At 52.6% G+C, this 25,291-nt stretch overlaps 3 protein-coding genes across 3 annotated transcripts; 1 reads left to right on the top strand and 2 right to left on the bottom strand.

The window, feature by feature from the left end:
* Window positions 1–3,701: 3,701 nt before the first annotated feature.
* LOC34622877 lies at window positions 3,702–8,455 on the bottom strand. The gene is made up of 5 exons (XM_026334632.1): window positions 8,191–8,455; window positions 7,931–8,091; window positions 7,560–7,709; window positions 5,045–7,279; window positions 3,702–4,991 (listed from the first exon to the last, which is right to left on the bottom strand). The coding sequence occupies exons 1-5, from the start codon at window positions 8,453–8,455 to the stop codon at window positions 3,702–3,704; spliced, it is 4,101 nt and encodes a 1,366-aa protein (XP_026190417.1).
* A 6,597-nt stretch (window positions 8,456–15,052) lies between these two features.
* LOC34622875 lies at window positions 15,053–15,689 on the bottom strand. The gene is made up of 2 exons (XM_026334631.1): window positions 15,468–15,689; window positions 15,053–15,130 (listed from the first exon to the last, which is right to left on the bottom strand). The coding sequence occupies exons 1-2, from the start codon at window positions 15,687–15,689 to the stop codon at window positions 15,053–15,055; spliced, it is 300 nt and encodes a 99-aa protein (XP_026190416.1).
* A 1,074-nt stretch (window positions 15,690–16,763) lies between these two features.
* Window positions 16,764–25,291, top strand: LOC34622874. The gene is made up of 16 exons (XM_026334630.1): window positions 16,764–17,490; window positions 17,863–18,061; window positions 18,487–18,579; window positions 19,157–19,316; window positions 19,692–19,793; window positions 20,104–20,211; window positions 20,460–20,531; window positions 20,791–20,910; window positions 21,253–21,508; window positions 21,761–21,793; window positions 22,527–23,003; window positions 23,792–23,871; window positions 24,004–24,063; window positions 24,471–24,603; window positions 24,841–24,900; window positions 25,176–25,291. Exons 1-16 carry the CDS (start codon window positions 16,764–16,766, stop codon window positions 25,289–25,291), a joined length of 2,796 nt encoding a protein of 931 aa, XP_026190415.1.

Genomic DNA, 25,291 nt, shown 5'->3' with positions numbered 1-25,291 from the left:
AGACTCGGGAGAAAGAGCACCCTCCTTCCCACACTGGCAGCAGTACACCTGCGCCAAGCAGCAGCCCGCTGGGGGGACGTCGGCCGCAGTGACACTGCACTCGGCTGCTGCTGCAGTGCAGCCGCATCCTCCCGCTGCAGCAGCGCCGCTTGCGTGTGTGCTGTTCAAATTCGGGGGGCCCTCGGGAGGTCCACTAAACGACGCAGCCATGGCGAAGGATGGCACGATCTTCAAATTCGGAAAGTTTGCTACGGCAGGGCCCCCCTCCCCCATGCGCTGAGTGAATCTGGAGGGGCCCTTTTAGAGGCAGGAAAAGGAAAAAATCGAGGGTGTCTGGAGGAAAAGCCGTCTGGAGTTAGGCTCTACCGCCGGGGGGGCCCTGCTATGGAGCGGCCTTTGTCCCCCCGGCTGGAAGAGCGCTGTGTGCCTCAGCCGCTGCTGCGGCGAAGTAGGAAGCACAGCACAAAATATTGAGGGGGACAGACAAAGAGGTTCTTCCTGTTGCAGCGCTAACCAATCGTATTCCTACTCGTACACCGCGTCCGTTGCTGCCGCTGTCCGCAGTCATCTGGAGGGCCGTCTCTTCCGCACTGAAGCAGCAGCGCGTAAGCCCATATTTGAAATCAGTAACAATTATGCGTTGTCGCTTTTTTCTAGAAACGAAGTTGAGAGGCTCTCAGAAAAGTAGTAGAGCAGTGTGCTCGGTGCGTGTGTCCCTCGGGGTTCGGACCCCCACGTGCTGCCGCAACCGCAGCCAATGCTCTCTGCCTCAGAGCTCAGATACGCAGTTCGCTGCTACTGTCTTTCTCCTTTTTCTACTCCTTCCTCTCCGTTCCATCTCTTTAGAAAATAGCTGGAGTGTCTCTCGCGGTCTAGTGTGCTGCAAGGGAAGGCCGTGGTTATTACCTACTAGGGGTTCCTACCCCACGAATGAACCCGAACAGGGCGTTTCCATGTGGGGCCTCCGAGGGGGCCCCCGGGGGACTGGCTTGGGATGATCTTTTGCATCACTGTCGCTTTCAATCATCGCATCTTTGGTAAGGGAAGCTACTGCAGTAGAAGATTGTCACGAAGGCGTCGGAAGGCCTCCGCCTTTGGCTGCAGCAGGCGCCGTGCAGGTGTGGCTCTGCCCGGGGTGCCGCGTAGCTATATTTCTTTCAGAAAATAATATTGGCTTTCCCAAGTGGACTCAACATTTTTTCGAGCGTAATTCTCGCGAGAAATATTGGGTAGCTGCAGCCGCAGCTGCGCAAGCGATACAAGGAAATTGAGACGCAACGACCGACGAGGACAGGACGAAACGGCTATGCAAGCATGTTTATCCATGAAACGAGCATAATACATGTGACTCAGTATGGACACATACGATAAAAGAGGAGGAGAGGCTCTGGCGGCAATCGCTCACCCGACCTCTGCCCTCGTAGTCGCCTGTGAATGCTGACCGCGGGGTTCAAAGCGTCCTCTATCGACAAGTGCGTGCCTGAGAGGCCGGTGGACCGCACACTTCTTGACAAAGTAGAACGCAAAATGATCATCTAGGGTATTAGCTGGGGGAATGCATTTGCAGATTGCGCAATAGCACCGTTACTGGCACCAGGGGAAGGCGAAACCTCAGGCAGCGACAGTGTGGCACGCTAAAAGGCCCTCCAAGGGCCCATAGGGAATTCTTTTCGCAGATCCACTGTGGTCTCGGCGGTTGGGCGTAGTCCATCGTCCGTATACGAAAGGGCCCGCAAGCGTTTGACGGCACCGTAGAGTCCTGTTTATCCGAAACTAGACCATGACCCCGCGGAACCGAATGCAGAATCCTTGCCTAATTAGCCCAACTTCAACTACATCTAAGCTAGACTACAATAGAACGGCAGGATAAGCCTACGATTCGCACATTCAGGTGGAATACTCTAGGACGTGCCCACCTGCGAAAGCAGTAGGAAGGCTATCTGGGAACAAACTGAGCCCCTCAGTGCCTACTTTGATCTAGGCGAACAGTGACTAGCAGTGGCCTCCATTTCGAATCAATGCGTTTCTGGTTAGCCACTGTGTACCAAGGGGTGTACGGCGAACAAGCCTAATGAGCATACATTTGGGAAGCGTACTCCTGGGCAGGCAGCAAAGCAACTACTCACAAGAAGCATGAAGTGAGCGAAAGGCTACTCTTCATGAAAAGCTTGCTGTGGATTCTGCCTTAATGGAACGTGGCGCGCATGAGTTGGGCTGCACTTCCCCTTTCGCACTTCAATATATTGGAGCGGTCAAATCACTTGCCAGTGAGGACACTTGGGCCGCGTGCAGCACTGAGAATCTTTTTCAAAGAGAAAATTCCGGTGTTCTCGCTGTGTGAGCACGTATTTAGCTGGCGGCTACGAATTGTGGAAGGCATGATAGACCGTTGCTTGTCTCCGTGCATAAGTGCGCGAGGATCAGGCGCCTTCAGTCGATACGGCAAAAAGAGTGTAGTTCTGTTCCCTCTAAAGATTTATGCGCAAGTCTCTTCTCTTTCGGGGGAAGTAAATTTGGCGTTGCACGCCTGCATGTAGGATCATACTCAAGAACAAATTCCAGCCCATTTCCTCGTGGGCACCGCAGGCCGCCAAAATTCTTAGCACTTTACCATACTAATCGCCGGACCGCACCGGCAGCGCTAGGTCAGTACGTAATTTGTAAATTCCAATCAAGTCCGCCAGAGTGGTACACAAGTGGAGAGATGCCGACCAGATTTTTTCTACACGCACAAGGGCACTGGCCTGAGGTGAAACCCAAACTAAAGGCTTTGATCAGGAATAAAAAGTGGATAAAATACTGGAACTCATAAGATGAGACATAATTAGTTCTGTCCAGGGAAGAACATCGTGTGTAACTCTGGCCAAAGTACAGCATGTCAAGAAACCGAATTCCAAGCAATAGTTGAACGCATTGCTCCGTATCAGCCCTCATCTCGCAGAGAAAATGCGTTTCGCTGACCAACAGGGAATAACTGCACAGGAGAGAATCCTGTACGGCAGAACCGGGCTCTGCTGTATCGTCAAATAGAAGCACATCATTGCCTGGTGGAGGCTGGTTGTGCGAAGACACCAATGTAAACTCACTATTTTTTTCCATCTCAAAAATCCAGGGTGACAGCAGCTGTACCCGCGTCATCAACTCCAGGTGGACGTAAAAGCTCCCCTCTTGTGGATTCCTTTGTACATCCCATGAAATGAAGGTAGCGCAGGCACAAATGCCCTTACAAATCACCACTGCTCACCACGTGCATGCATCGCACGCACGGCATTTGCCATCAGACATAAAGATCAAGTATACAAGGGCTCTACGCAAGTTGTATTCACTGAGGGCTGCCCCCTCTCTGTTGCTTTCAATGGCCTGTAATGCACCGACTGCGTCGGCAACAAGCTTGCTTGTGTAAGTTATGGATCAGGCACCCCGGAAGATATGAGTGAGCCCATGTCCGGAGCTCTAAACACTGCTGCTGCAAGCGGAAAATTCAGACTACCTAGGGTCTTCAACTCCTCCTTAGAGGCAAACGCTATAGCGAGGAGCCACCTATGCAGCTCTAGAAGATGACATTGAAATTTGCGAGAGGAAACACGGCCCCCACTAGAAGGGGCGTTTCTTGAACATCCCTTTCACTCTTTGGGTAATATTTGGAAGAAGGCGCGTGTCATAGGCCCACACTACAGAGATGAGTGCTTTTCAAATCGCATCTAAGACCTGGGCGTTTCGTCATCCACTGGAGTTTCCAAGTTCAACTCCATTTCACCCTCAAGTTCGCGAAGCTCCTCAGCCCCAGATTGCTCTTGTTGTTGCTCGTCATTCGGCTCTTGGCGATGATGCTCCACAGATGGGGAGGCAGAGCGCCCCTGGACAGACTCCTCAGTATGATCGGACTCCCACAAGCGTGGTGTACGTACGCCTGTGGTGGCAGAGGTCGGCCCGGGGGGCTCTGCGTCTACAGGAGTTGAGGAGACAACAAAGGCTAGGGGTGTGCGACACCTAGAAGGTTGAATCTTGCTAAGTTCTCTGGCCACTAAATGATGCTCATCTATAAAGTATTGCTTTTTGGTAGTGTCTATTTTTCCCGTCTCCAAGTCGCCCATACTGATCTCCCTCGCGGGGACACTGACAACTGCCGGGATCAACCCGCGAGCACCTTCGCCAGCATTTGCCCGAGAGTTTACCTGTTGCATGTGCGCCTGCATCCCAGGATCATCCATCTCTAGAGATATTTTATAGAGGCCAAAGGTGGGCTTGCAGACAACTGAATCTCCGGGAGCGTCTGGTGGTTTGTTGCGCATCTGGTCAGATGAAGAATCCACTTGCTTTCGGCAGCTAAGTCGCTTCTGCCGCTTTTTGTATGCGTACAACCCGCAGAAGGACAGAGCTACAAACAATAGAATTGCCCCAGCGACGCCTACGGCCAAAAATACTGTAGGGTTGCTAATTCCGCCCTTCTTATCGTTCTTTCCTGAAGAGCTTCCTCCAGGCGGGGTCCCATGAGTCGATTTCTCGGGCTGCTGCGGAGCAGAGCTACTTGGGATGGGTAAGGGATCTATGTACCCCGTCTCAGGCAAGGGTGCAGGATCATTTACTCCAGACTCTGATAGGGCCTTGAGATGTGCAACGCGATTTACAAGTCCATTCTTGGCATCTGCAGCTCTAGCCGCAAGGTCCTCGGAAAGACGAGCCATTTCATCCAAAGAGGGAATGCTGATATCGGAGCTAGAAATTTCAGACAATCGGCGAATGGCCACAGACGAGTCAGAAGTAGACAAAAGGCTTCTTACTCTCGAGGTCTGCATAGTTTCCGTTGCCACCTCTGAAGGAGTGAGGGAATGCAGGCTTCTGAAGGTTTTCAGCTCCTTTAAAGTGGAGCCGACATCACGGGAACAGCTCTCCACTTCGTCGGCGACAACATGCAGCCCAGTTGCCAGCTGCCGCGCACGCTGTACGCAGGAGGCGAAGGCCACCGCCAACGCGGAATCGTGATCTTCTATCTTGTCTGCAAAAGCCAGACACACAGCGCATTCAATACCCTGGTCCGTCGAACCGCAAGACTAAATGGATAGTCGTAAGCGTCTGACTCGCAAAGGTGGAGTGCCCATAAGAGACTCTCTAAGAACCTAAGAATTCCGGCCTGCACCCCACCAGCGGCTGCGGCCTCGGCCTTCTCTTTGTATAGCTCCTCTGCTGCTGTTTGGGCAGATGCCATATGCTTTTCCAGTTCAGGCACGCCAATGTTGAGAAGATCTGTGAGCCGACCCTCAGCAAGGGAGAGAATACTGAAAAGCTGCTGCAGCACCCCATCTACAACGTCCCTTATGGCCGCGATGCCTCCTCCTTGGTTCCTGAACTCCAGCAGTTCGGTTGGATTTTGCTTAATCTTTTTGATTACTGTCGTAGGCAGCAAGTCCCCCTCTGCACCGCTGTGCTGTCCCTCCTTCCCTTCCCAAGCTGCGCCATCCCCAGTTTCCAAGCTTGCCTTCAAAGATGACAACCGCAGGTTGGTATAGTCCCACAGCGCCTGTTGTTGTGCCTTTTCAGATTCGTCCGCCCACTTCATCATCTCAGATGCAAAGTTTAGCAGCTGTCCAACGTCTTGCTGCACAGACGCTCCAAGAGAAACCAGTCGGCTCGGTTCCCCGCTGCCTGCAGGGTATGGACCTCCTTGAGTGGAATCTTCTTTCCCCGCCGGTGACTTCGCTGTACTGTCTCCACCAAAATCTTTCAACACAAGCTCTATTGAATTCTGTTTCAAAGCCTCGTGAAATTCTTTGATCAATTTGCTTAGCTTGTCTTCTGCAAGATTCATCTGTGCCTTCGTCTGCTTGGCCTGCGTCAGGTACTTATCCGCTTCTGTTATGTTATCCACCGCCTGGTCTTGGTATTTCTTCAGCTCCTTAGCGGTGAGCGCGGCCTCTTCAGCTTTCTGTGCCTCATCCGTGTTGGATCCTTGCATAGAGACGAGAGAGTCGTCAATCGTTTTCATGGCTGCCTTCATCTCCTCCACCTGCATCGTCAAGGCATTAGAAAGGCTTGAGCTCCTGTCTGCAAGCATTGAAGCAGTAGCAGATCTTCGTCCTGCCTTCTCAGCCTCAGAGGCAGCCTCCACGGCTTCCTTGCCTTGAAGATTTTGTTCTAGCAGCGCCTTCTGCTGCTCTTTTGCTTTGCTAGCCAATTCTGATGCCAGTTTCTCCGAACTGCTAAGAGTATGCAAGGTCTCCTTCACTTTGTCGTAAACAGATGCTGCATGCGCCTGAACATTCGCCGCCTCAATTTCTATCCGTTTTACGGCTTCATCTGCTTTAAGCAACAAAGCTTCAGCTGTATCTTTGTGGGCATTCAGCGAGTACTGGGCCTCCAGCTGGATTGCATCTGCTGCTCCAGAGGCCAGTTTCGACTGGACGTCTGCAATGTCTTCCAGTAGCACCCGCTTGAGCTGACGAGCCGCATTCTGAGCAGCAGCTGCTTCTTCCTGCTTCGTGACAAGCGTCTTGCGCAAGTTCTTTTGTTGCTCCACTGCCTGCTTCAACCACGCCTCGCTGGATTCAATAGCTGTTTTGCAAAATTCCAGGCAATTCTCAAGGTGATTCGAGATTTCTGAGGTGGCGGAGGAGAGCAAGGACTCCGCCTTTTTCAAATTCTCCGTCAGGCTACTCCGCATTCCTACCAACTGATCCTGTACTTTTTGCAAGTGAACTTGCCCTTCATCCTTCATGGCTTTGCTGGTTGCTTGGTCGATCGCTGCGTTCAGGCGCGCCTCTGTCGCTGCCATGTCAGTAATGAGAGCATTTCCTTCCTTGCCTGCCTCTCGTATCTTAGCCCTTTCTTCGTCTAGGCGTACCATCAACTCTTGGAGTTTCAACATATTACCCTTCTCCTCCGCGGATGGTGCGGATTTCATTACCTTATCAATGGCTGCCTGTGAATATCTCAGGCGTCTCATCACCTCTTCAAATAAAGTGGGAATCTTCATCGCCTCCGCCATACGCTCTAGAATGGCCTTTTTCCGCTTTAATTCGCTCATGCCCGCGTTGTAAGACTTGGTCAAGTTGGACAAGACCTCCTGGGCGCGTTTCATGTAGTCTACGGATGACTGCAGCTCCACTCCGCTGCTAGCTACTAGGTGTTGAAACTGTATACCCAGACGCTGCAGTCCCTTCCTCAAACTGTTTGCTTCCTTCCCCGACTGCAGAATTCCAGCCCTCGCTTCATGCAACAGCCGCCCAGCCTGTGTCGTCTGCTTCACAGTTTCAGCATCAGCTCGCTCCAAGTCCTCTACTACCTAACACGCAAAAACGCCAGCCCGAAGGCAACACAGAAGGCAAAGCTTAGCTGCACTAGGAATGCGGGTTCCTGGGGTTAGAAGGGAATACTGCAAGCAGTTAGGAACAAGAGGAGTAAGCATGCAATTACCACTCACAAGCTTTCACGACAGCTAAAAGTTGAGCAGACAAAGCAACAGAGGGCATACAAACGGATTCACAGATAGTATCTGGTATGCTACCCTGCGGAAGGGTTGCGTGGGGCGACAAGCAGAAAACGACGGGGGAAGCACCCAGTACCTTCCTTGCTGCTTCGAGCTCCTCTGTTGCCTTGGATTCAAAAGTTTGTAGCTGCTCGAGATTCATATCACCCACACCCTTCTGTAACGTTAACATAGCTGAAGAGGAGTCAGTGGACCTCGTATCGATAAGAGCCCGCAACTGGGACTGCTTGTTCTGCAGGTGTAGCATAATGTTCTCTGCTCGCTCGGCCATCTTCTCAGCGTCTCTGACGGGGTCTATTAGCACACAAAAAAGCGAGAAGAGTTTTAAAGCAGTCTTCTACAGAAGTGGTTCATTCTATTTTTAGCATTCCAAGTGGTATCGCGGCTCAGGTGACAGAAGATATACAAGTAAGGTCTGGTAAAGGCGTGATATTCACCATGTAGGACTCGAGCCTCAGTATAGAAGATGTCAGCTTCAACCATCCGCTTTTTCTTCGTGTCGATCGAAAAGAAGTCAAAGATACGAGGCGTTACGTGTGACACATAGCGGAATCTCTCTCCAGGTGCTTCCCTCAGAGAAAATATGGCATTCGTGTGCAGCGATTCGGCTGCAAAGGTCACAGGAAACCAATGATCCTCACTGACTTAATTTATAGTCGTGCGCGCAACAGCGTGGGAGAAAACAATAAACGCGACTGCCTACTTACGTGTGGGCGGCAGAGGATAGTCACTCTTCAGTTGGTGTCGAAACTGCTGCAAGCTGTCCTCGACATCCTGTTGCCATGCTACAAGACTAGCCGCGTCAGCCTTGACTGCAAGCTGGGAGGCAAAGCGAGAGACTGTGAGGTCTTCAGGGTTGTCCCTTGAAGCAGCTGCAGCTACCCATTGGCAGCCGATTTCAACACGTAGACACCCTGTTACTGCCAAGCCAACGCTCAAGGCCACATGGAGAAATCGCATCCGACGGGGCATTATGCCTCTCAGGAAAAGTAGACAATGCGTTACTTGTATAAATCGCATCATCTGGGGGCTAAATAGTTGAGGGGATGAGAAGCCTCTGGAAAAAGAAAACGGTGACAGGGAGGGCGGTGCACCGCGTAAACATCACAGGCACCGCACTAAGGGAAGCTTCGGTGGGAGTGAAAAGTGGTAGCTTCTGATAAGCACAAAAACTGGTATAGGAAACGAAAACTATGAAAAGTTAAGACAAAACAAGGAACGAAACTGAGGGGTCCACAGGAACCGTTGGAATAAAACGACCCCAACACAATTATTACAAGCCTCCTGCTTACGTGAATTCAATTTAGAGGAAAGTAAAAAGAATCGTGGGGGAAAAGGGCGAAAAAGGAACTGGGAATCCCTGTCCGAGGAAGACACGCACTGCTGAGCTTGACAGGCATGAAAAAGTTACCTTAACTGGGATGACGAAGCTCCCTTAAAACCCAACCTTCTGGCGATCGTACCTAAAACACACGGTAATTGAGGCTACATCCTGGAAGAGGGCGCGAAACTTGTGATGCTTCACGGGATGCTGCCCACGGCAAATGCTCCGGACGGCGCCGGACTCGGAGACGCAGGCGTTGGGGTGAGGCACGACACGGTTCTGAACTGACTCAGTATACCTAATTATGGCTTTAGAGAGATTTGCGTGAAGACCCTTAGAAGTCTTTGGGCTTGACTGTGGACCAGAATTTGATCTACGGACTGACGAATCGATGCACCGAGACGAACCCATCCTGAGCCTACTGCACTATGGGTCTCTGGGCGCGAAATTGATTTTTAACCTTGGAATCAGGAGCTTAGTAAGCTGTACCTTACAGAGTCCTTTTAATAGTATCCCTCTATTGGATCTTTCGATTTAGTAGACCAGTGGCTCACAATACATGGCAAATATGTCCGGGCACAGCAACAAAACATGAGCCCTTGCAAGTTTCTTCTATGCCTTTAAAAGTATGTATTCAGCCCAACCTATTATTTCAGCAAGAATCTTCCCGGCTGTGAGGTAGCTGTACGGCGCGAAAAGCCACTGCTGTTCCACGACGCCGGACGGCCTTTGGGCATGCTTTGCTTTGCACGTGCTTATCATGCTCAAAATTCTTGCATGCCTACTATAAAACAAGGCTTTAAAACAAACTATTAGGACTACTCAAGTTAGCATCGGTTCGCCTACATTCAAGGGCAAGCAACGCCGAGCTTCGCGCGTACACGGAACTGTGCTGCTAGCACCACATTTGAGAACTTAAGTCCAGAAAAGCAACTTTGGGACATAGAACGAGTATAGCGAGTGGACCTATGTGCATCCCATTGATGGGGGAGCAATAGGGCGTACTTTTTCCCTTCCGAGTAAGATTGGACCAAGTTCACACGTGGCGCCCCAGGACGTGAAGCGCTTGAGCCCTGAGGTCAAGCAGTCTGTTGGGGAGCTTTGGAAAGAGCTTGTGCCAAAAGGTGACCAAAATATTGAAAAAGGTTGGCGCTCACATCCATGCTTCTATGTGGAGCCTTTCTTTCCTTCTGCAACTAGCAAGTCCCCACAGTGAGCGACAGAACTCTTGACAGAGCCGCCGGATGGCTTCGTCGAAAACGTCCACCACCAGCATTGCTGGGGATCGTAAAACGATCTAATATCATCGGTTTGTGCTTTCAACAAGCCGGAACTCGTGGTATTTGGCCCTAAAACGTGATGCATTGCTTGGTTACCTCTAAATGCAAAATGTACCGTTTTGGCAATGTTCACGCTTCTTTTAGTGGTGTTTTGAGGAACAGGAATCAGAGCATGCTCCAAAGATGTGTACAGGCCCGTCACTCCAGGATTTTGTCTCTGGCTTGATAATCAGGGACACGATTGCACTTTGGGGATCCGGTACGTTTGAGGGTATCTAGTAAAATGTGCATTGATATAGTGTAGCCAGGAATATAGTTGCGACCGCAACACTTCATTACCTGACTAGTGTAATGGACAGTCCCTAATGGAGGCAAACATAGAGACCCAGGCGAATAGTCCGGAAGACTCCTTGATTGTTCACAAGTTGCTTGATTGTGGAAGCTTTAATGGCGAGATTCGATGCTTTGTAGGGGTGTGAAAAAAGTTGGAAATGACAGCAGGTTAGGATGCAGCCACAACACTATCCTGCTAGCAATACACGCACCTCCGGTGATTGCTCTTTACTGATGTCCAAATGTTATTTATACTAGCTGTGATACTGCACGCAATACCTGTACCCCAAATATGCCAGTGTGTAGTTGTAACGTTGATTTTAGGGTCACCGTAGGGAGATAATTACCTCAGACCCAGTGCAGTACTTAGTGGGAAGTTATCAAGTGCCCTCTCCCTAGAGCTCGCCCCTATGAGGGCCTTAGCATAGCGGCGTTCCGCCATCAGGAGAGAGGGGAAGAAAGGATGTGCGTTGCTGCATCTGCTAGTTACTTTGAGCACTCACTGATCGTTTCAAAAAACATGTAGCGCACAGGCAGAAAACATTGATTGTTAGCCTACTGAGATATTGCTACTCTACAACTGAAAGATACCAAAAGCAAACCCACTTAGTCAATTCTATTGCAGGACGTATGCCGAAGTGTAGCTGAGTCCTCTAGCGTAGTGCATTTGGAAAAAGGACACAGCCACGTAGAATGTTGCCCCAGAGTTGCGGGAAAAGGGTGCTATGCGCACAGCAAGCAATTTTCGGCGAATGCAAGCCCACACGTACAGCGCCTTGGTAGAATTTTTGCTATTTCACAAGCTGAACATGTTTCTGAGAAAGAGACAAAAAGACCGATACATGATGCAGACGCCCCTATCCACAGCAGCTCGGAAGTGAAGCATCTTAAGGTCGGTGGAATTTTGAACGATCACAACTGTGGGGTGACAACGGTAAACGACGAGAAAAAGCAATATTGTGGGGCAAGATGTTGGTTGTATCCTGCGTTCGTAATGAACCGTGCCATAAGTGGCCTGAACAGACCACAATATACGCTAAAGATGGGAACTTGCGCCCCTAAAATGACGGGCGCTGTTCAGTGTTGACGCTCCTTATACGGTCAGGACCGATGTGGGCTGCCACATCCCTCTCTTGCTTGTGTCGACTGTGTTCTGCCTGCGTGCCCAAAGTTTAACCTGTAAAGCTGTACTTAGCTTTTGAAACCACAATATGTGTCAGATTTTATGATGCTGGAGTGTTGTTGGGCTGTCCCTGACTAAAAGTGACCTCAGTATACATATTCTTCCTCAAGAGTGATGCTCTCCAAAGTCGGAATATTTTTGGTGATTGGCATAATCGAAAGGAAAATAATACATTTAGGTGAAGACTCGTAGAGTCTCATGTCTCAAGTGAAACCGTCTTCATCCTGCTTGCTGCAGTGGGCATGCTTGGGATAAAGGTTTGGCAAAAACTCCCTCATTAGACAACTTTCGGTAAGCACACATATGCTGAAAGGACTTGCTTCCCCAGGAATAGCATTGACGGCTCCCTTTAGCGATGGTTTGAGGAGTCTGCTCGGCGGGGCCTTATGTTCTACATGTATCTCGGCCTAAGGTAAGTCTGACGACTACATGCAGCCCGGCCTGCGTGAGAACATGCAGTTCAAAAGACTTTACATATAGCTAAAAATTTGCAAGTATTATATATATACATCTGTACGTACATTCTAGGCAGATAGACTTCTCTGCGCCGTGTTTTATGGTTGAACCTGACCAGTTGACGCTGTTATTGGTGGCCCCCTTTCCAGTAGGAATTGCACTTCACAAAGTTTATTACTAGACCCCCCCTTTCCAGTAGCAATTGCGCTTCGTAGAGTTTATTACTAGACAATGTGGAAATTTAGGAAACCTGATTTGTCGAGCACACTTCTGGATGACAGCGTCATGGAGGCCTTGCCGGTTTTTCACGAGAAAATTGTAGTTATTGGTGACCCGAAGTCCGGCAAGACAAGTATAGTGAACAGGTAAATACAGTGACGCAAATACCCGGTAGCAGCTGCATCCGCTGAGTCTTAATTAGTAACCCGTTGATCCCGTATACACTGCGTCATTTGTATCAGTGGCTTCTCTTACGACCTGTCTAGCGCTTCCTGATTGTCTACTTTTGTCTATTCTCGTCGAAAAACATGAACACTGACACTGAAGCTTTTTCCACCACTTAGTGACACGAAAGGCCAATACAAGGGCAAGCACGCTGCATATCCACCCATGTACTTCACATCTATGGCCATGCAGCACAGAACCACGGTAGGCAAATCCACAAGCTACTATTGAGTTATAGAGTAGGTGGAAGGGCAGACAGAAGAGGCAACTGAGACTTGTAACTGATGCAGGTACATTAGTAACAACTTCAGCTCCCACCCTGAGCCTACTTGGTCCATGCGTCTGGGAACCAAGTCCTGGGCGATTTCAGAACCGGCTGCCTGTATTGTGAATGTCGATTTTTGGGATACCCATAGGGGGGTCAGTCTCAAGTTTCCCCGTGCACTTCCTTTTCTTCCACTGCATATGTAGGCCAATAAACCCCATGCAGTGCCAATGATGAGAAATTATGGGGTCAGACACTCCCAGACCGCAGTTAGCCCTGGCCTCTCTGTGCTGCGTCAGTTTGGAAATTATCCTGCTGGTGAACTTTTCTGGCGGGGTACCAGGGCAATGTTGGTATGCGTGGACGGGCAGTCCTCGACCTGTAAGAGCACCGCGACCCGCTGGCTTACAAGGACAGCAATGGCAGAGTGCCGCAAATACGCACCCGACGCCATAGTGTGCCTGTTGGCCACGAAGGCCGACTCCGTTTCGGAACGCAAGGCAGAAGCTACTGCAGAAGAATTTCAGGCATTCGTCGATCAGGGACTTTGCAGCACCTGGGCGCAGGTGTCTGCCAGGGCTCTCACAGGTGAGGGTTTGCCCTGCGCACTCCAACTATGCCGCTATTCTTATTTTCTTGCCAGTCAATCACCCCTTAGCCCCTTCATTGGCATCACTTCGGGCAACGATTGTTTGAAACATATATGTCTCGAAGTAACTGTCCTTTCCTGGCATGTATACAGCTTTTCAAGTCACCACACTACCATCAAACTGTACCCCATGCTAGTCCCCCTATCTCATTGCAGTTGGTCTGGTGAGCGGCTCTGCAGGTATATACGATAAGAACGATTTCTTAAAGCAGCTTCTGCATGCTCTGGTTTCGCGAGATATGAAGACCCACAAAAGCCGGTCCCGCCGCAGCTTCATTAAACCACGGCAGTCTATAACTGGCGGAAACGCTGGCACCCCTTCCGCGCGCCTTTCCATCTCTGAAAAGGCCTCTATACTGGGAACCCAGCTGAAGGACGTGGCTCTCCGCTGCAGTTCTATCATAGGCACAAACTAGCGACGCCTCTCTGCCGTTGTGTCTCCTTATCCCTCCCTGCCCTCCCCCTCGGCAGAGGCAATCCCTCAAGAGCCTGCTGCTAAGTATTCAAGTTGCAGACTATGCTGCACCCCTAAAGCACAAGCGACAGTGCAGCCAGCAATACGATGAGGCTGTGGCAACACTAAGTGGTAGTGCTGGTGGCAAGCAGACCATAAGCCATGGCGGGAATTCGCCGCGCAACAGAGTCACCCGACCTCTGTTGAGTTTTCGCATATGCGGACCTGCGAAGGCAGCTGGTACTGCTGCTTCTAGCGCTTTTAATATTAAGAGAGGCTTAGGAAGACGTGCCGCTTCTGGCGCGTTCTGCCTCTTCTCTCCTCTTTCGAACTTCAGCCAGTCTGCAAGCCGGCAGAACAAACATACACTCCATGCAAGCCGATGAATACGTAGGAGGAAGGTGTGAGCATCGGCGGCAGCCAATGCTCTTCTGGCGCTGTTATCTTGTAGCGGCCATGGCGTCAACACAGCTCCGAGCCAGGCAGGGCACGTGGCAAAACACACGGGGAAAAGTAGCCTCTCGCCCTTGTGTCCTCCGTATTGAGCAACCCACCTGGCAAGGTCTGCCTTGGCACGGCTTGTTTTTCCTTCAGCTTGGAGCTTCTGAAGAAGCAACAGAGTCATCAAACACGCCTCTACCATGGAGGCTGTGTTGGCCAAACGGCTTCGCAAAGAGCTGCTCTCTGTGCGCCTCGACACCAGCCGCTAGGCTGCCTCGTACAATCTTACGCACTCTCTACCCTATAGAGGCCCCACCCCCGTATCAAGGGCCCCCTCCCTGTTACAAGAATGCTTTCTGGCATCCTCCTGTGGCTGCGCCGAGGAGCTAGGAGGCGACCGGCAGTCAGAAGTGCTGACCACGCTAGTCTAGCAGCGCGACAACAAGCCTATCAAGGCGCCTCCCTCCCACGAGCCGCAGCGAGAAGCGAGCATACACAAAAAATGATCGCACCGAAAGACAGGAGCACGCAGAAACAGCGAGCGAAACCAAGCACAGAAGGCGGGGAAAGATCACCTGCATAAGGGCTGCCTGCTTGGCCTTCTCCATGGCTTCCCTCTCGCGCCGCGATGGTCCCCGATGTTCGATCGCAGCTCCGTCCCTGTTAGGATTTCCTCCCCCCAGCTGAAATAGCAGCAGAAGCACAAAGCACACTGCAACACGGACCTGACAACCCCCCCTTCACGCACGAGCAACCACCCCTCGGTTCCCTGCGTCCAGAAGACGCCCCCATCCTGTCCTACGACCTCTTCTACTCCCCTGTACAGCGATACAAGCAACAGGGTCAAATCCAGCAAGCTCCTCCCTAAGAGTAGCTTGTTGTAGTCACTCGTCTCCAACAGATGTGCACTGGGGAGGGAAGACCACAGAACGGCAGCCCTTGTTGAGCGAGGAGCACTGCATGCCATGGAAATCCGCTAGGGAACGCAGGAAGGGGCGAGAAGGCAATCAAGGTCCCACCAGTGGCTCTTCGTCCTGAGGATGTACAGAAGAAACAACGTGCATGCATGCATGCATGCTTGCATGCGCATCATGGAAGAAGCAGGGGGCACAGGATAAGGAAGGGCTGGGTGCCGCCGCAGCTGCTGAGACTCACGTCACTGTTCGCTACGAAGGCTGGACCCCTCCTTGGTTGCTGCAGCTCCTCTTCTGTCTGCTCGTCTGACTGCTCGCTGCTCTCCGACGGTCCCGCGTTCCTTGCGAGCACTTCCTCCTCTGTAGGAATACTGCGACTGCCTCTCTGAGGCTTAGAGCCACGGCCTCCCCGGGAGCCTCCTCGCCTTCCGCCTGGGCCCCCCGGAGCGCCTCTACTGGGCATTGTGTATGGCAGGAAGCGGCAGGCGTGGGGTTGCGGACGAGCAACACGCTGCAAGCGCAACTGCTGCAGCTCCAGATGCTGACGATAGGAAGGCAGGCACCAGTTTATGAGATCGCCCTAGAGGAAGTAAGGGGATATTTCATGCGGAAATCGTGCAACGAGGTGAGAAATCCACAGCAGTTGCCGGCCGGGCACGAGGAGGCGCGGTGCCGACTTCAATTCCGCAGCCTCGGTAAACCAAAGAAAACTCGCAGTGTTATATTAATTGAAATGCAGCAAAGAGCACATACATGGACATGAACGCGATTCAAGAGCACCAGAACGCGTATAGGCTCGCAGGCCGTTTGGCAATAGCACAAAAAGGCAGCAGCCCCTGTTCCCGCCACTGCTGCGGCTGCTACTACCTTGAGATCTGTCTTTATGTTCCTAGACAACACGCGCCGGAGCAGTGTATACTTAGTCTGCTTCACCTTCTGCTTTGGCATTTCTTCTAGTGTTTCGGAGAAGAGAGTATGCAAACCTCTACATGTAGCACTCGTGTTTTTCGCCACGCTTGTTACCTTGGCGGCGGCTGCTGCTAGCCGAAGGGCCCTCCAGTGGTCTTCAAACGAAAAGCAGCGTGTTTGAGAGCAAACGCGCGCGAAGCTTCTGCGGTCAATCCTGCCTTCCTGTGCGCATGAATTTTCATGACTTTCCTGCTGCAACTGCTCCTGCTGTTGCTGTCCTAGCAGTCGCTGCGTCCGTGACAGGCTAAATATTGCGGTAACCCCACCCGCAGCAAGTGCAGGTAAGTGTGTTTTTTGCTGCATTGGCGACAGCGGGATCCCAGTCATCAGGAACCCGCGTCGCAAGAGCAGCAGCATTTACAACAGGCTGTTGCAGCAGCGCGAGGATTTCATTGAATCGGCTTTCCGTAACGTCTTTGCCTCCCGCCGTTCCTGCCGGTCCGTGTGTGTCCGTTGCTGGCGTAAGTTTTCTGAGGCGCGAAGGGTCGCAACAGCACCGACACTGCGGCATTTTCCGCGTCGACCGCCTTCTCCCCGGCATCTGCCGACGCAGCAGAGCGCTCAAAACATGTGGGACTCTTTGTTACGAGGCATTTCTTCCGGCAATTTTCTGGAGGAGCCTTCGGCAGCTTCTGCAGCACAGCCGGTAGGAGATCTGGCCGCGGGAGATGGTGCTGTAGCAACTGCAGCAGCAGCAGAGGGAGCAGGCGCAGGAGCGCAGCGTCATTCAGTGCAACAGAGAGCTTTGCAACGCCTCCGCGACGCCCTGCGGCAGAGCAGGCCGCAGTCCTCGCTTTACGGATCCTCGGCTTCAGCATCAGTTGTGCAAATTGAGGAGGCGGTCGGCTTGGAAGAGGCCAAGCTACAGAACGCGGAGGCTTTGAGACACGAGTCTTTCGAAGTGACGAGCGAGGCAGTCCCTCAGCTCCTATTCCCCCACTTTCAAGCAGCGCTTCCACAGTCTGCAGCTTCAGTTCCAGCGAGACTCCTCGCGGGGCAGCCAACGTCTGAATCTTCAAGTCTCGACGAGTGGTATGAAGAGGCCGCGACACAACAGCAGAAAGCCTCCTTTGACGGCAGCGAGGGGGGGGTGGATCCAACGGGAGGCGCTTCTCCCGAAGAGGCCTCAAGCGGCAGTGCGAAGGGGGGGGGGATGGATCCTTTACTAGCCCCCTCGGCGACGCGGCAGAAGGGCGCCAGTGGCAGCCGCAGGAGCAGCAGCAGCAGTTCTTTTGATTTCGAGGCAGACGAGGGAGAGATCGTGTCAAGGGCAGGAGTAACAGGCCCTCAACGCAGTCCTCTGAATCTGCGCAGCCGTCTGCTCGCTCTTGGCAGCAGTCGCAGCATCGCCGCTCAGCAGCAGCTGCAGGAGGTGAACACGATTCTGACAGATGAGGCGCTGCTGAACGCGGAAAACAGACACAATGCAGGAGAGTCTTCCTCGGCAGCAGACGCTGAAGGAGCCCCCAGTTGGCAGAGGGAGAAGGAGGAGGAGGAGGCCGCTGCTGCTGCTCGCAGAGCCGCCGCAGCGGCAGCAGTTTCTCTTGGCGAGGATCTACAGATGGAGGGCATCAATAGATTGACAGAATTGCTGCCGCTGCGGCCTGAGACTTTCAACGGCCTCTCTGGGCAATCAAGGCCCTCCCCTTCTGACCTGTTGTGTGCAGTTCAGGGGACGGCAGTATCCGAGACTGCCGCAGCGGCAACAGCATCCGCCGACGCTGGAGAAGAACCAGCAGATTCTTTCCTCCTCGGGGAGGCAGACAAGTGTGCACCTGTAGAACACGTGCTCCTCGTCATTCACGGCATCGGCTGCGGCTCTCAGCACGAAGTTTGTCAGCAAGAGCAGCTCAGGCATTCCATCAGGTAGCGCTGCTTCTATTGATATACTCGCCTACTCACTCCCTTATGCATCCACCAAGCAGGCAGATAGGCAGGCGAATAGGCAGGCAGACAGGCAGAAACCAGTGCAAACTCCAAAAAAGAACAAGGATGTGCTGCGTATTGTGCCTTGCCGTGTTTGCGCCTCTCGCGCGCATGCCATGCCATGCCATGCTGTGCATCTCTTAATCTCCTTACCAAGGCCGTGCGTCCAATGATCGGCGGCAGAGCCGCGGATGATCATGAGACAGCGTCTCGTGGGGAGCTGCCTGCCTCTCCTACACGTTCAAAGAGGCGGTGCTGCGAAGTTACCTTTGCAGCAGGCCTTAGGGAAACACGCGTGCTGCACCTGCTCTGCCGCAGCGAGCGGAAATGTGAAGACGCTGGTGGTGCTGCTGCTATGCCTTCAGATGCGTGAACTCTTTGTGGTATTGGAGAAAGCCAGTGAGCGTTCACGTCCTCGCCATCAACTGGAAAAGATGCATTGTGGAAGCACAAGACCAGTCAGACCCGAACTTCCCTGCTAAGCCCCTCTAGACGAGAGTATTTGCGCTTCATCTTTACCTCTTCTTCCCTTTCTCGACCTTCTCCTCATACCGCGGCCTCCCACCGCCTCTGTTTCTCGTCTGCCTCGCTTTACTCGTTTCGTCTCTCTCTCTCTCTCTCTCTCGCTCTCTCGCTGTCGTCTGTCTGCGCGTACCAAGACGCACGTTTTCCTTTCTCTTGGTAATGCTCCTGCTTATTCCTGGCTCCTTCCTCCCTCCCTCGCCGAGGGTGCCTTTCTGCTCCACGAATCAGTGCCTTAACAACGTCTTCTTCTCCTGTCTACCCTCAACGCGTTCCTGTTGGTCTGCCCTTAGAGTCTTCCCAACAAGAGTTATGAGCGCTTTTATTCGTGCTGCTTCGTTTTGTTGCGTGCCGCATCTGTGTCGTGGACCCTCTCTGCTTTTTGCGCGCTGACCCTCTGTGTGACTACTGCCTGCCCCTGGTGCTCCTCCGCCGTTTGAATGAGGATTTGTTTGGCCGTCTGTCTAGCTGTCTCCGTGTGCGCCTCCGCTGTGAGGCTCTATTTCTTTTCAGCTTGTTTCAGAGCATCGGCATCTCCTCTATGTATGAAATGCGGCGGCTCCTGACCTTAACCGCGGGGGACTTACTCTTCTTCATGACGCCGCGCTTCGGAGATTTCATCATGCAGCAAGTTGCTGCCCAGCTCAACGCTGCCTACCACCGACTGAAGCACGTAAGCGTTTTTACAGCCGCGTCTGGCAGTCGCCTTTCCTGTCATGAGCACGTGCTCTTTCGCTGGCTAGCCCTTGTTGGAGGCGCGGCTCTCTCTGCCCTGTATGCATCGCGTGCTTCCATTCGTGGCACGCATGCTGGCCTAAGGTGGCTTACTTTCCCCTGCCCTTCTTTCGTTAGCAAGTATTCCTTAGGATCCTCGCCTTCTGTCTCCGTAAGGTTAGCTGTGTCTTGTTGAGGCCAGCGGTCCTCATACGGCCACCCCCAGCAAGCAGCAGCGCCAAGCAGCGCTCACTGCAGCAGAAAGGGTGGCTGCGCACCGAGACAACGCTAGAAACCTGTGTTTTATTGAGTCCTTCTCTGCCGCTGGCTGCAGCACTCCTCAGGCCGTTTCACCAACAGCCGCTTCAGCCTTCTTGGATACTCCCTCGGCAGCGTCATGGCATACGAACTCCTTAGCGGAAAGTCTTTTAGACCCGTATGCTCGCCATCCCTGTGGCCGCTTACACAGCGTTTGCCAGTGTTTCCCTTGAGTCAAGATGCGCTGCAAGGCAGATCTGATCTTTTCGCACTTTGTTCACACCCTTTGAGGGATCTCTGGGGCCCGTGTGTCTCGCGTATTAGCGTCTGCGTAGACGCTAGTACGCTTCTGCGCAGACGCTAATACGTTTCTGCGTCTGGTCGCTTCGCCGTTTTCCCAGCACCTGTTTGTGCCTTCTCCAACTCCCCGCACACCCTGTTTTCCACTTGTAGATGTGTGCATGCATGCGCCCCCATGACGCGTGCAGACGCAACACAAGTCCACCAGCGAAGTTCCCAAATTGGATTTCAACGCGGAGTGTCTTTTTCTGCTCGGAGGTTGTCTTCCGGCCTTCCTCCTCCTGAACTCGCCAGAGGTGACCCCATCCTCCCCCCCCCTCCCTTCCAGCAGCACCCGTTGCTTCTGTTGCGGCGTTTGTTGTTGTTGCCTGCTTTTTCTCGGTGATGTTTTGCCATGTTGGGGAGCCCTTGACGAACTGCGTTTTACCGCACAGATCGAGGAGCATGCAGCGCATTCTCTGTGCCGTCTGCTGCAGCTGGGGGGTGGCATGGGGTTTCGATCATACACCTTGTACGCCGGCTGTTGCTTTTTCTGCCGCTGCAGATACTGAAGACGGGGTTGCAGCTCCCCCCAAATTTGCGCGTCTACAACCTCTTCCACCCGTGCGACCCAGTTGTGCGTCATGTGAAGAGCAGCGGCCTCATGCGCTTACTCGAAAGGCAGCGGCGGAAGGGGGGGGGATGGCGGGGAGAACGGGGTAGTAATGCGGCTATCTGTGAGGCTGTACGGTAAGGCTGTGCCGAGTTTCTTTCAGTGGCGCACAGGCGCTTGCTGGGAAACGCACAGATCATCACAAGCTAAGGGCTGATGAATATAGGAAGGGGCCGCGCATAGACAGATAGAGCGGTGTTATTGCAGCACGCTGCGGCTGCAGGCGTTCCGTCTCGAGAAATTGGTATATCCAAACATCAAAGAGGTGGCCCCTCCGGTTCTGATCGCGTACTGGCGAACGAACGGATTACAGGGCTGGTACAAGTGGGATCTCAATGTACAGGTAGGCCTATGTTGTGCTGGTGCTGCTGCTGCTGGTGCTGGTGCTGCTGCTGCTGGTGCTGGTGCTGCTGCTGCTGCTGCTCTTAATTCTACAGGGCTACCCGGAGAGAATCCGTACGGCTGCCCTACTGTCTTGTCTAAAAAGGGGCCGCCACAGTGCGCTTTGCTGCTACTGCTGCTACTGCTGCTGCTACTACTCCTACTACTGCTGCTACTGCTGCTCCTCCTGCTACTACTACTCCTGCTGCTGCTGCTGCATAGACGGTCGCCGCTGCCGTTTGCGCTCGGGCGGCTTCTTTCGAAATGCAAGCACATCTGCGGCTGAGCGGTACACTCTCTACAGCAAGCGAAGGACATGGTGACGAGCAACCTCAACAACTTGACGGCCTCAGTCATGTCTTGGTGGCGTCGGGATAGCCCTCCTAATGCACGGGGTAGTGTTCTCGTGGCGAATGAGGAGGCCGCTTCTGCTGCTGCTGATCGGCAGCTGCAAGAAACACCGCAATCGCAGGAGCAGGATGCGCAGCAAGACGTCCGGGAACGCATCAGCAGCTCCCCAACCAGTCCACAACTTCGCAGCGACTTCAGGAGAAACGCTGGTGACTATGGCGGCTTGAAGGAGGCTTCTCACGTGCAGCGATAGATAGACAGATGCAAACAAGCTTCAAAGGAAGCCTTAAAGCCCCTCTGTGTGGATTAGACGCAACAGCGGCTCTTGAGACATCAGGGATGCGCGCAGGCTGCTTACTGCCACTGCGTGCAATGCCCCGTCGCCTGCTCAGCACTTACATTACAGTGTCTCATCTGAAATTCATGGGGGTCGTGTAATTTGTGGTGGTGGCTGTGTGCAGATCACTCGCGAGAACTCAAAGAGTTTAAGTCCAGTAAGGCCTTGCTGCATCCCCGCCGTCTCTTCACCCTCTGCATTGCGACATCCGCTGCTTGCCTTTGCCCGTTGCTCCTTCCGCTGCCTCTCTTTGCCGAGCTGTCTTCAGTGAAACTCTCTCTGTCGCTACCCGTCAGCGCCTGTCTTCTTTACTTGCATCCCCCTGAGCGTCCTTCCTTTCTCGCGAGTCCTTTCCTGACGCACTTTCCCCTAATACCTCCTGCCTTCCCTCTGCACGCACAAACACACACTCTCTCTGTCTGCTGCCTTCGCTCTCTCTGTGTCTCTGTGTGTCTGCCTCTCTGTCTCTGTGTGTCTGCCTCTCTGTCTCTGTCTGTCTGCCTCTCTCTCTCTGTGTCTGTCTGTCTGCCTCTCTGTCTGTCTCTCTCTTTCGCTCCCTCTCTGTCTCTCTCTCTCTCTCTGTCTGCCTCTCTCGCTCTCTTTCTCCCTCTCTGTCTCTTCCTGCCTCGCTCCCTTCTTGCTCTCCATTGCATCTGCCTACACGCAGTGCAGCGGGTTCGCGCTGCACGTTCTGTCTGTTGCTCTGTTGCCGGCACTGTACGAACTCTCAGTGGTGGCTTTGGGTAGGCCTTGCGTCTTCTGCCAGCAGCAGCTAGCAGCTAAACGCGCTTCTTTCTAGCCGGTTATGGCACTGTAGAAGCAGAGGGTCTCACGGCTGCAGTCCATGCCTCCCTCCCTCCCTGCGTGTTTGCGGCTTTTTGTGCTCCCAGGACTGCAGCGCTCGAACTCTCAGCAAAGAGCTTACCCCTTCCAGACTAATTGCGAAACCCGCAGTCTTTCCTCCTCCAGCAAGCTGAGCGGCAGCGGCAGTCTCGACAGCAGCAGTGGCTCGAATGTGAGTGCCGACGAGGACGACGCCTTCAGTCACGTGGCTAGCTGGTTTCGACTCGGCTCCAAGCTGCACCGGGAGGACTTCAGCGCTGCCGCAGCAGCTTCAGAAACGGCTGCGGCTGAACGCCAGGCAGCAGATGCGCCGGAGACGGGCAGAAGACTCAGCTCGGGATGCGCCAGGCAGCTGAGAAGGCTAACACTTCAAGATCGCATCAGCCGCAGGCCTCGCGTCCAAACGCACCAAGAGACGCAGCCAGGAGCAGCAGCAACCGAAGCAGCAAAAGCGACGCTTGGAGGCGGCAGGCTGCGCGGGAGCAAGGCAGAGAGGCAAGGGCGAAGGAGGTCAACTTGCCACGGTATGCAAGCCAGCTATAGGCTCCTCTTCAGGGGCGAAACAAAACGGGCAGCTACAGCACAGCCTAGCGCGACCAACAGACGACGCACAAGCAGAGAGGGAACTCCACAGGCAAAGGGGGTTGGCCATCTGACTGGCTTATTCATTCTAGAAAGAAATATGTCACACAGAGAAGGACTGGAGCACAAAGGGGGGGCGGGTTGGAGGGGGGAGAGAGCGCAGAGGCTCTTAAAGCTAGGGGTGCGAGACTGCGTCTCCCCGGCCTTCTCCGTCCTCTTTTTTCTCCAACCTTTATTCATGGGGTGTTTGGCACTGTTCTTGCTTTCTGCCTTCTCTGAACGGCTGGAACGTTTGCTCACAGCAGCCTTCTTGGCTTGCTGTATATACAGTCGACGGAAATCACGACGCTGGCTTGCGGGAGTCTCTTCCCTTTTCGTAGCCGCTCAGCCGGTCGCCCCTCGCATAAACCCGCTGTCGTTCCTGAGGCCTCGTCAGCAGGGAACCAGCGGCCTCTTTGTGTGTATGCATGTATGTGTGTATGTACATGAATGTATATATGTGTATGTATATGTATATGTATATATGTATATGTACATGAATGTATATAAATGTATATATGTATATGTATACATGCATATGTGTATATGCATATGTACATGAATGTATATATATGTATGTATGTATCTGTACATGAATGTATATAGATGTATATATGTATATGTATACATGTATATATGTATATGTATGTATGTATGAATTTTTGTACGTATGTTCGCCTGCGCGCTGCAGAGTACTTCTCCACCGAAGATGGAGGCGTGACGGTTCCCTCCGTGTCTGGGGAGACGCAGCGCGCTGTCTTGCAGCTGGAGGTGCGTGTCTTTTGTTTATGCGCTTCTTTATCATCACGGGGTTGGTATACGCTTGTTTTATCGAGTAGCGGACATGTACGTGTTACGTTTGTGCCATTGCTTTCTGCTATGGGACTGACGGGTGTGATGCAGGCCATAAATGCAATGAAGCCGGAGCAGTATATACCGACGCGTCTTGACTACCAATTACAAGTCCGTTGAGTGGCTGGCTAATAGGGCATATTTAGAGGGCCACGATCTCTCGATATGTATACTATGCTGTGCACTTATATTGGTCTGAGGGGCCCATATATATATATATGTATATACATATATATATATATGTATATACATATATATATATATATGTATATACATATATATATATATATATATATATATATATATATATATATATATATATATAGCTGAGGCATCCAGTTGCTGTTGTTACCGTCCCCCTCCCCCTGGTTGCCTTGCCCTGCTGCTTGCCATTTTCAATGCGGAAAAAGGCATAGGACGTGTAGTATAGTCTGTGACCCTCTCTCCGCGCCGTGCCTGCCCGTCAAGTAGAACATACTCGTCTTTCCGTTTGCGAACCTGCGTTCTGTGCTTGCTAGGAGGACACAGCCGAGCACTATTTGTCATCCTTGGCGATCCTGAACAGCCACTTTAATTACTTTAAACTCAAAGACGTCGCCTTCTTCATTCTCAAGTGTCTCTCAGGCAAAAACCCCCTCATGTCCTATACAGGTAGGCTTTGTGCAGGGTTGGGTGCTGCGTGCTGGCTGGCTGGCTAGCTGGCTAGCCAGCGCGCTCTACCGAGACGTCTCTAGCTGTTCGATACCGTGTTGGTTTTGTGCCGTCCATGGCTTTAAAAAAAATCAGCACAATGACATGTAGCTTCTGGGGATAGGAGCCGCTAGTGGGCTATGTGCGTGCTATGCACGCTTTATGGGGGCCTCCTTTTCCATGCTTCTGCTGCTGCAGATCATTTGCAGCTCTTGGAAGCCGCAGCGAAGAAAGCAGCAGACCATGCGGCCAAAGAAGGCAAGGCGCCAGCAGGCAGCCCTTCATGGCAAATCCCATTCGCTGTCTTCTGCACTGTTTGCTGTTTTTTGGAGCGAGTCTCCAGGTCGCTGCCTTATTTCTCTGTTAGATGCTGCACGCGCCTCGCGTTGCCTCCTGAATCTGTGGCATGCGCGCTAGCCTACATCTCTGGCCTCAGGGGTTCATTTTTTGTCACTGCTCCGCATATAATTAACGAAGCGAGGGGAGACACTTAAACTGTAGAGTGCTGGCGCATGCATGGTGGGCTGCCACAGGGGACCTGGAGGAGCAGCAGAAGCAGCTGGATGAAGCAGCGGCGCTCGCTGACCGTCTCGTGGCCTTCGAAGCCTCCCTGCATCGACCCCGCAACAAAAAGTCTCATAAGGCCTGA

This window comes from Cyclospora cayetanensis, unplaced genomic scaffold (assembly GCF_002999335.1).
Source record: "Cyclospora cayetanensis isolate NF1_C8 unplaced genomic scaffold, CcayRef3 CcayRef3_contig_46, whole genome shotgun sequence".
Taxonomy (NCBI): domain Eukaryota; phylum Apicomplexa; class Conoidasida; order Eucoccidiorida; family Eimeriidae; genus Cyclospora; species Cyclospora cayetanensis.
The sequence above is the reverse complement of the archived record's forward strand: the minus strand, read 5'-3'. Positions and strand labels throughout refer to the sequence as shown.

Bases quoted from the DNA above. Each gene is read 5' to 3' on its own strand.
- LOC34622874 (XM_026334630.1), top strand. From the start codon at position 16,764: ATGTGGGACTCTTTGTTACGAGGCATTTCTTCCGGCAATTTTCTGGAG. The intron at 19,794-20,103 runs GTATGCTCGCCA...TGACGCGTGCAG, and splicing joins GCGGAAAGTCTTTTAGACCC to ACGCAACACAAGTCCACCAG. The intron at 20,532-20,790 runs GTGCGTCATGTG...CTGCGGCTGCAG, and splicing joins TCCACCCGTGCGACCCAGTT to GCGTTCCGTCTCGAGAAATT.
- LOC34622877 (XM_026334632.1), bottom strand. From the start codon at position 8,455: ATGCCCCGTCGGATGCGATTTCTCCATGTGGCCTTGAGCGTTGGCTTG. The intron at 8,092-8,190 runs GTAAGTAGGCAG...TGACCTTTGCAG, and splicing joins CTATCCTCTGCCGCCCACAC to CCGAATCGCTGCACACGAAT. The intron at 7,280-7,559 runs GTACTGGGTGCT...TTTGCGTGTTAG, and splicing joins AGCTCGAAGCAGCAAGGAAG to GTAGTAGAGGACTTGGAGCG.
- LOC34622875 (XM_026334631.1), bottom strand. From the start codon at position 15,689: ATGCCCAGTAGAGGCGCTCCGGGGGGCCCAGGCGGAAGGCGAGGAGGC. The intron at 15,131-15,467 runs GTGAGTCTCAGC...ATCGCTGTACAG, and splicing joins CCTTCGTAGCGAACAGTGAC to GGGAGTAGAAGAGGTCGTAG.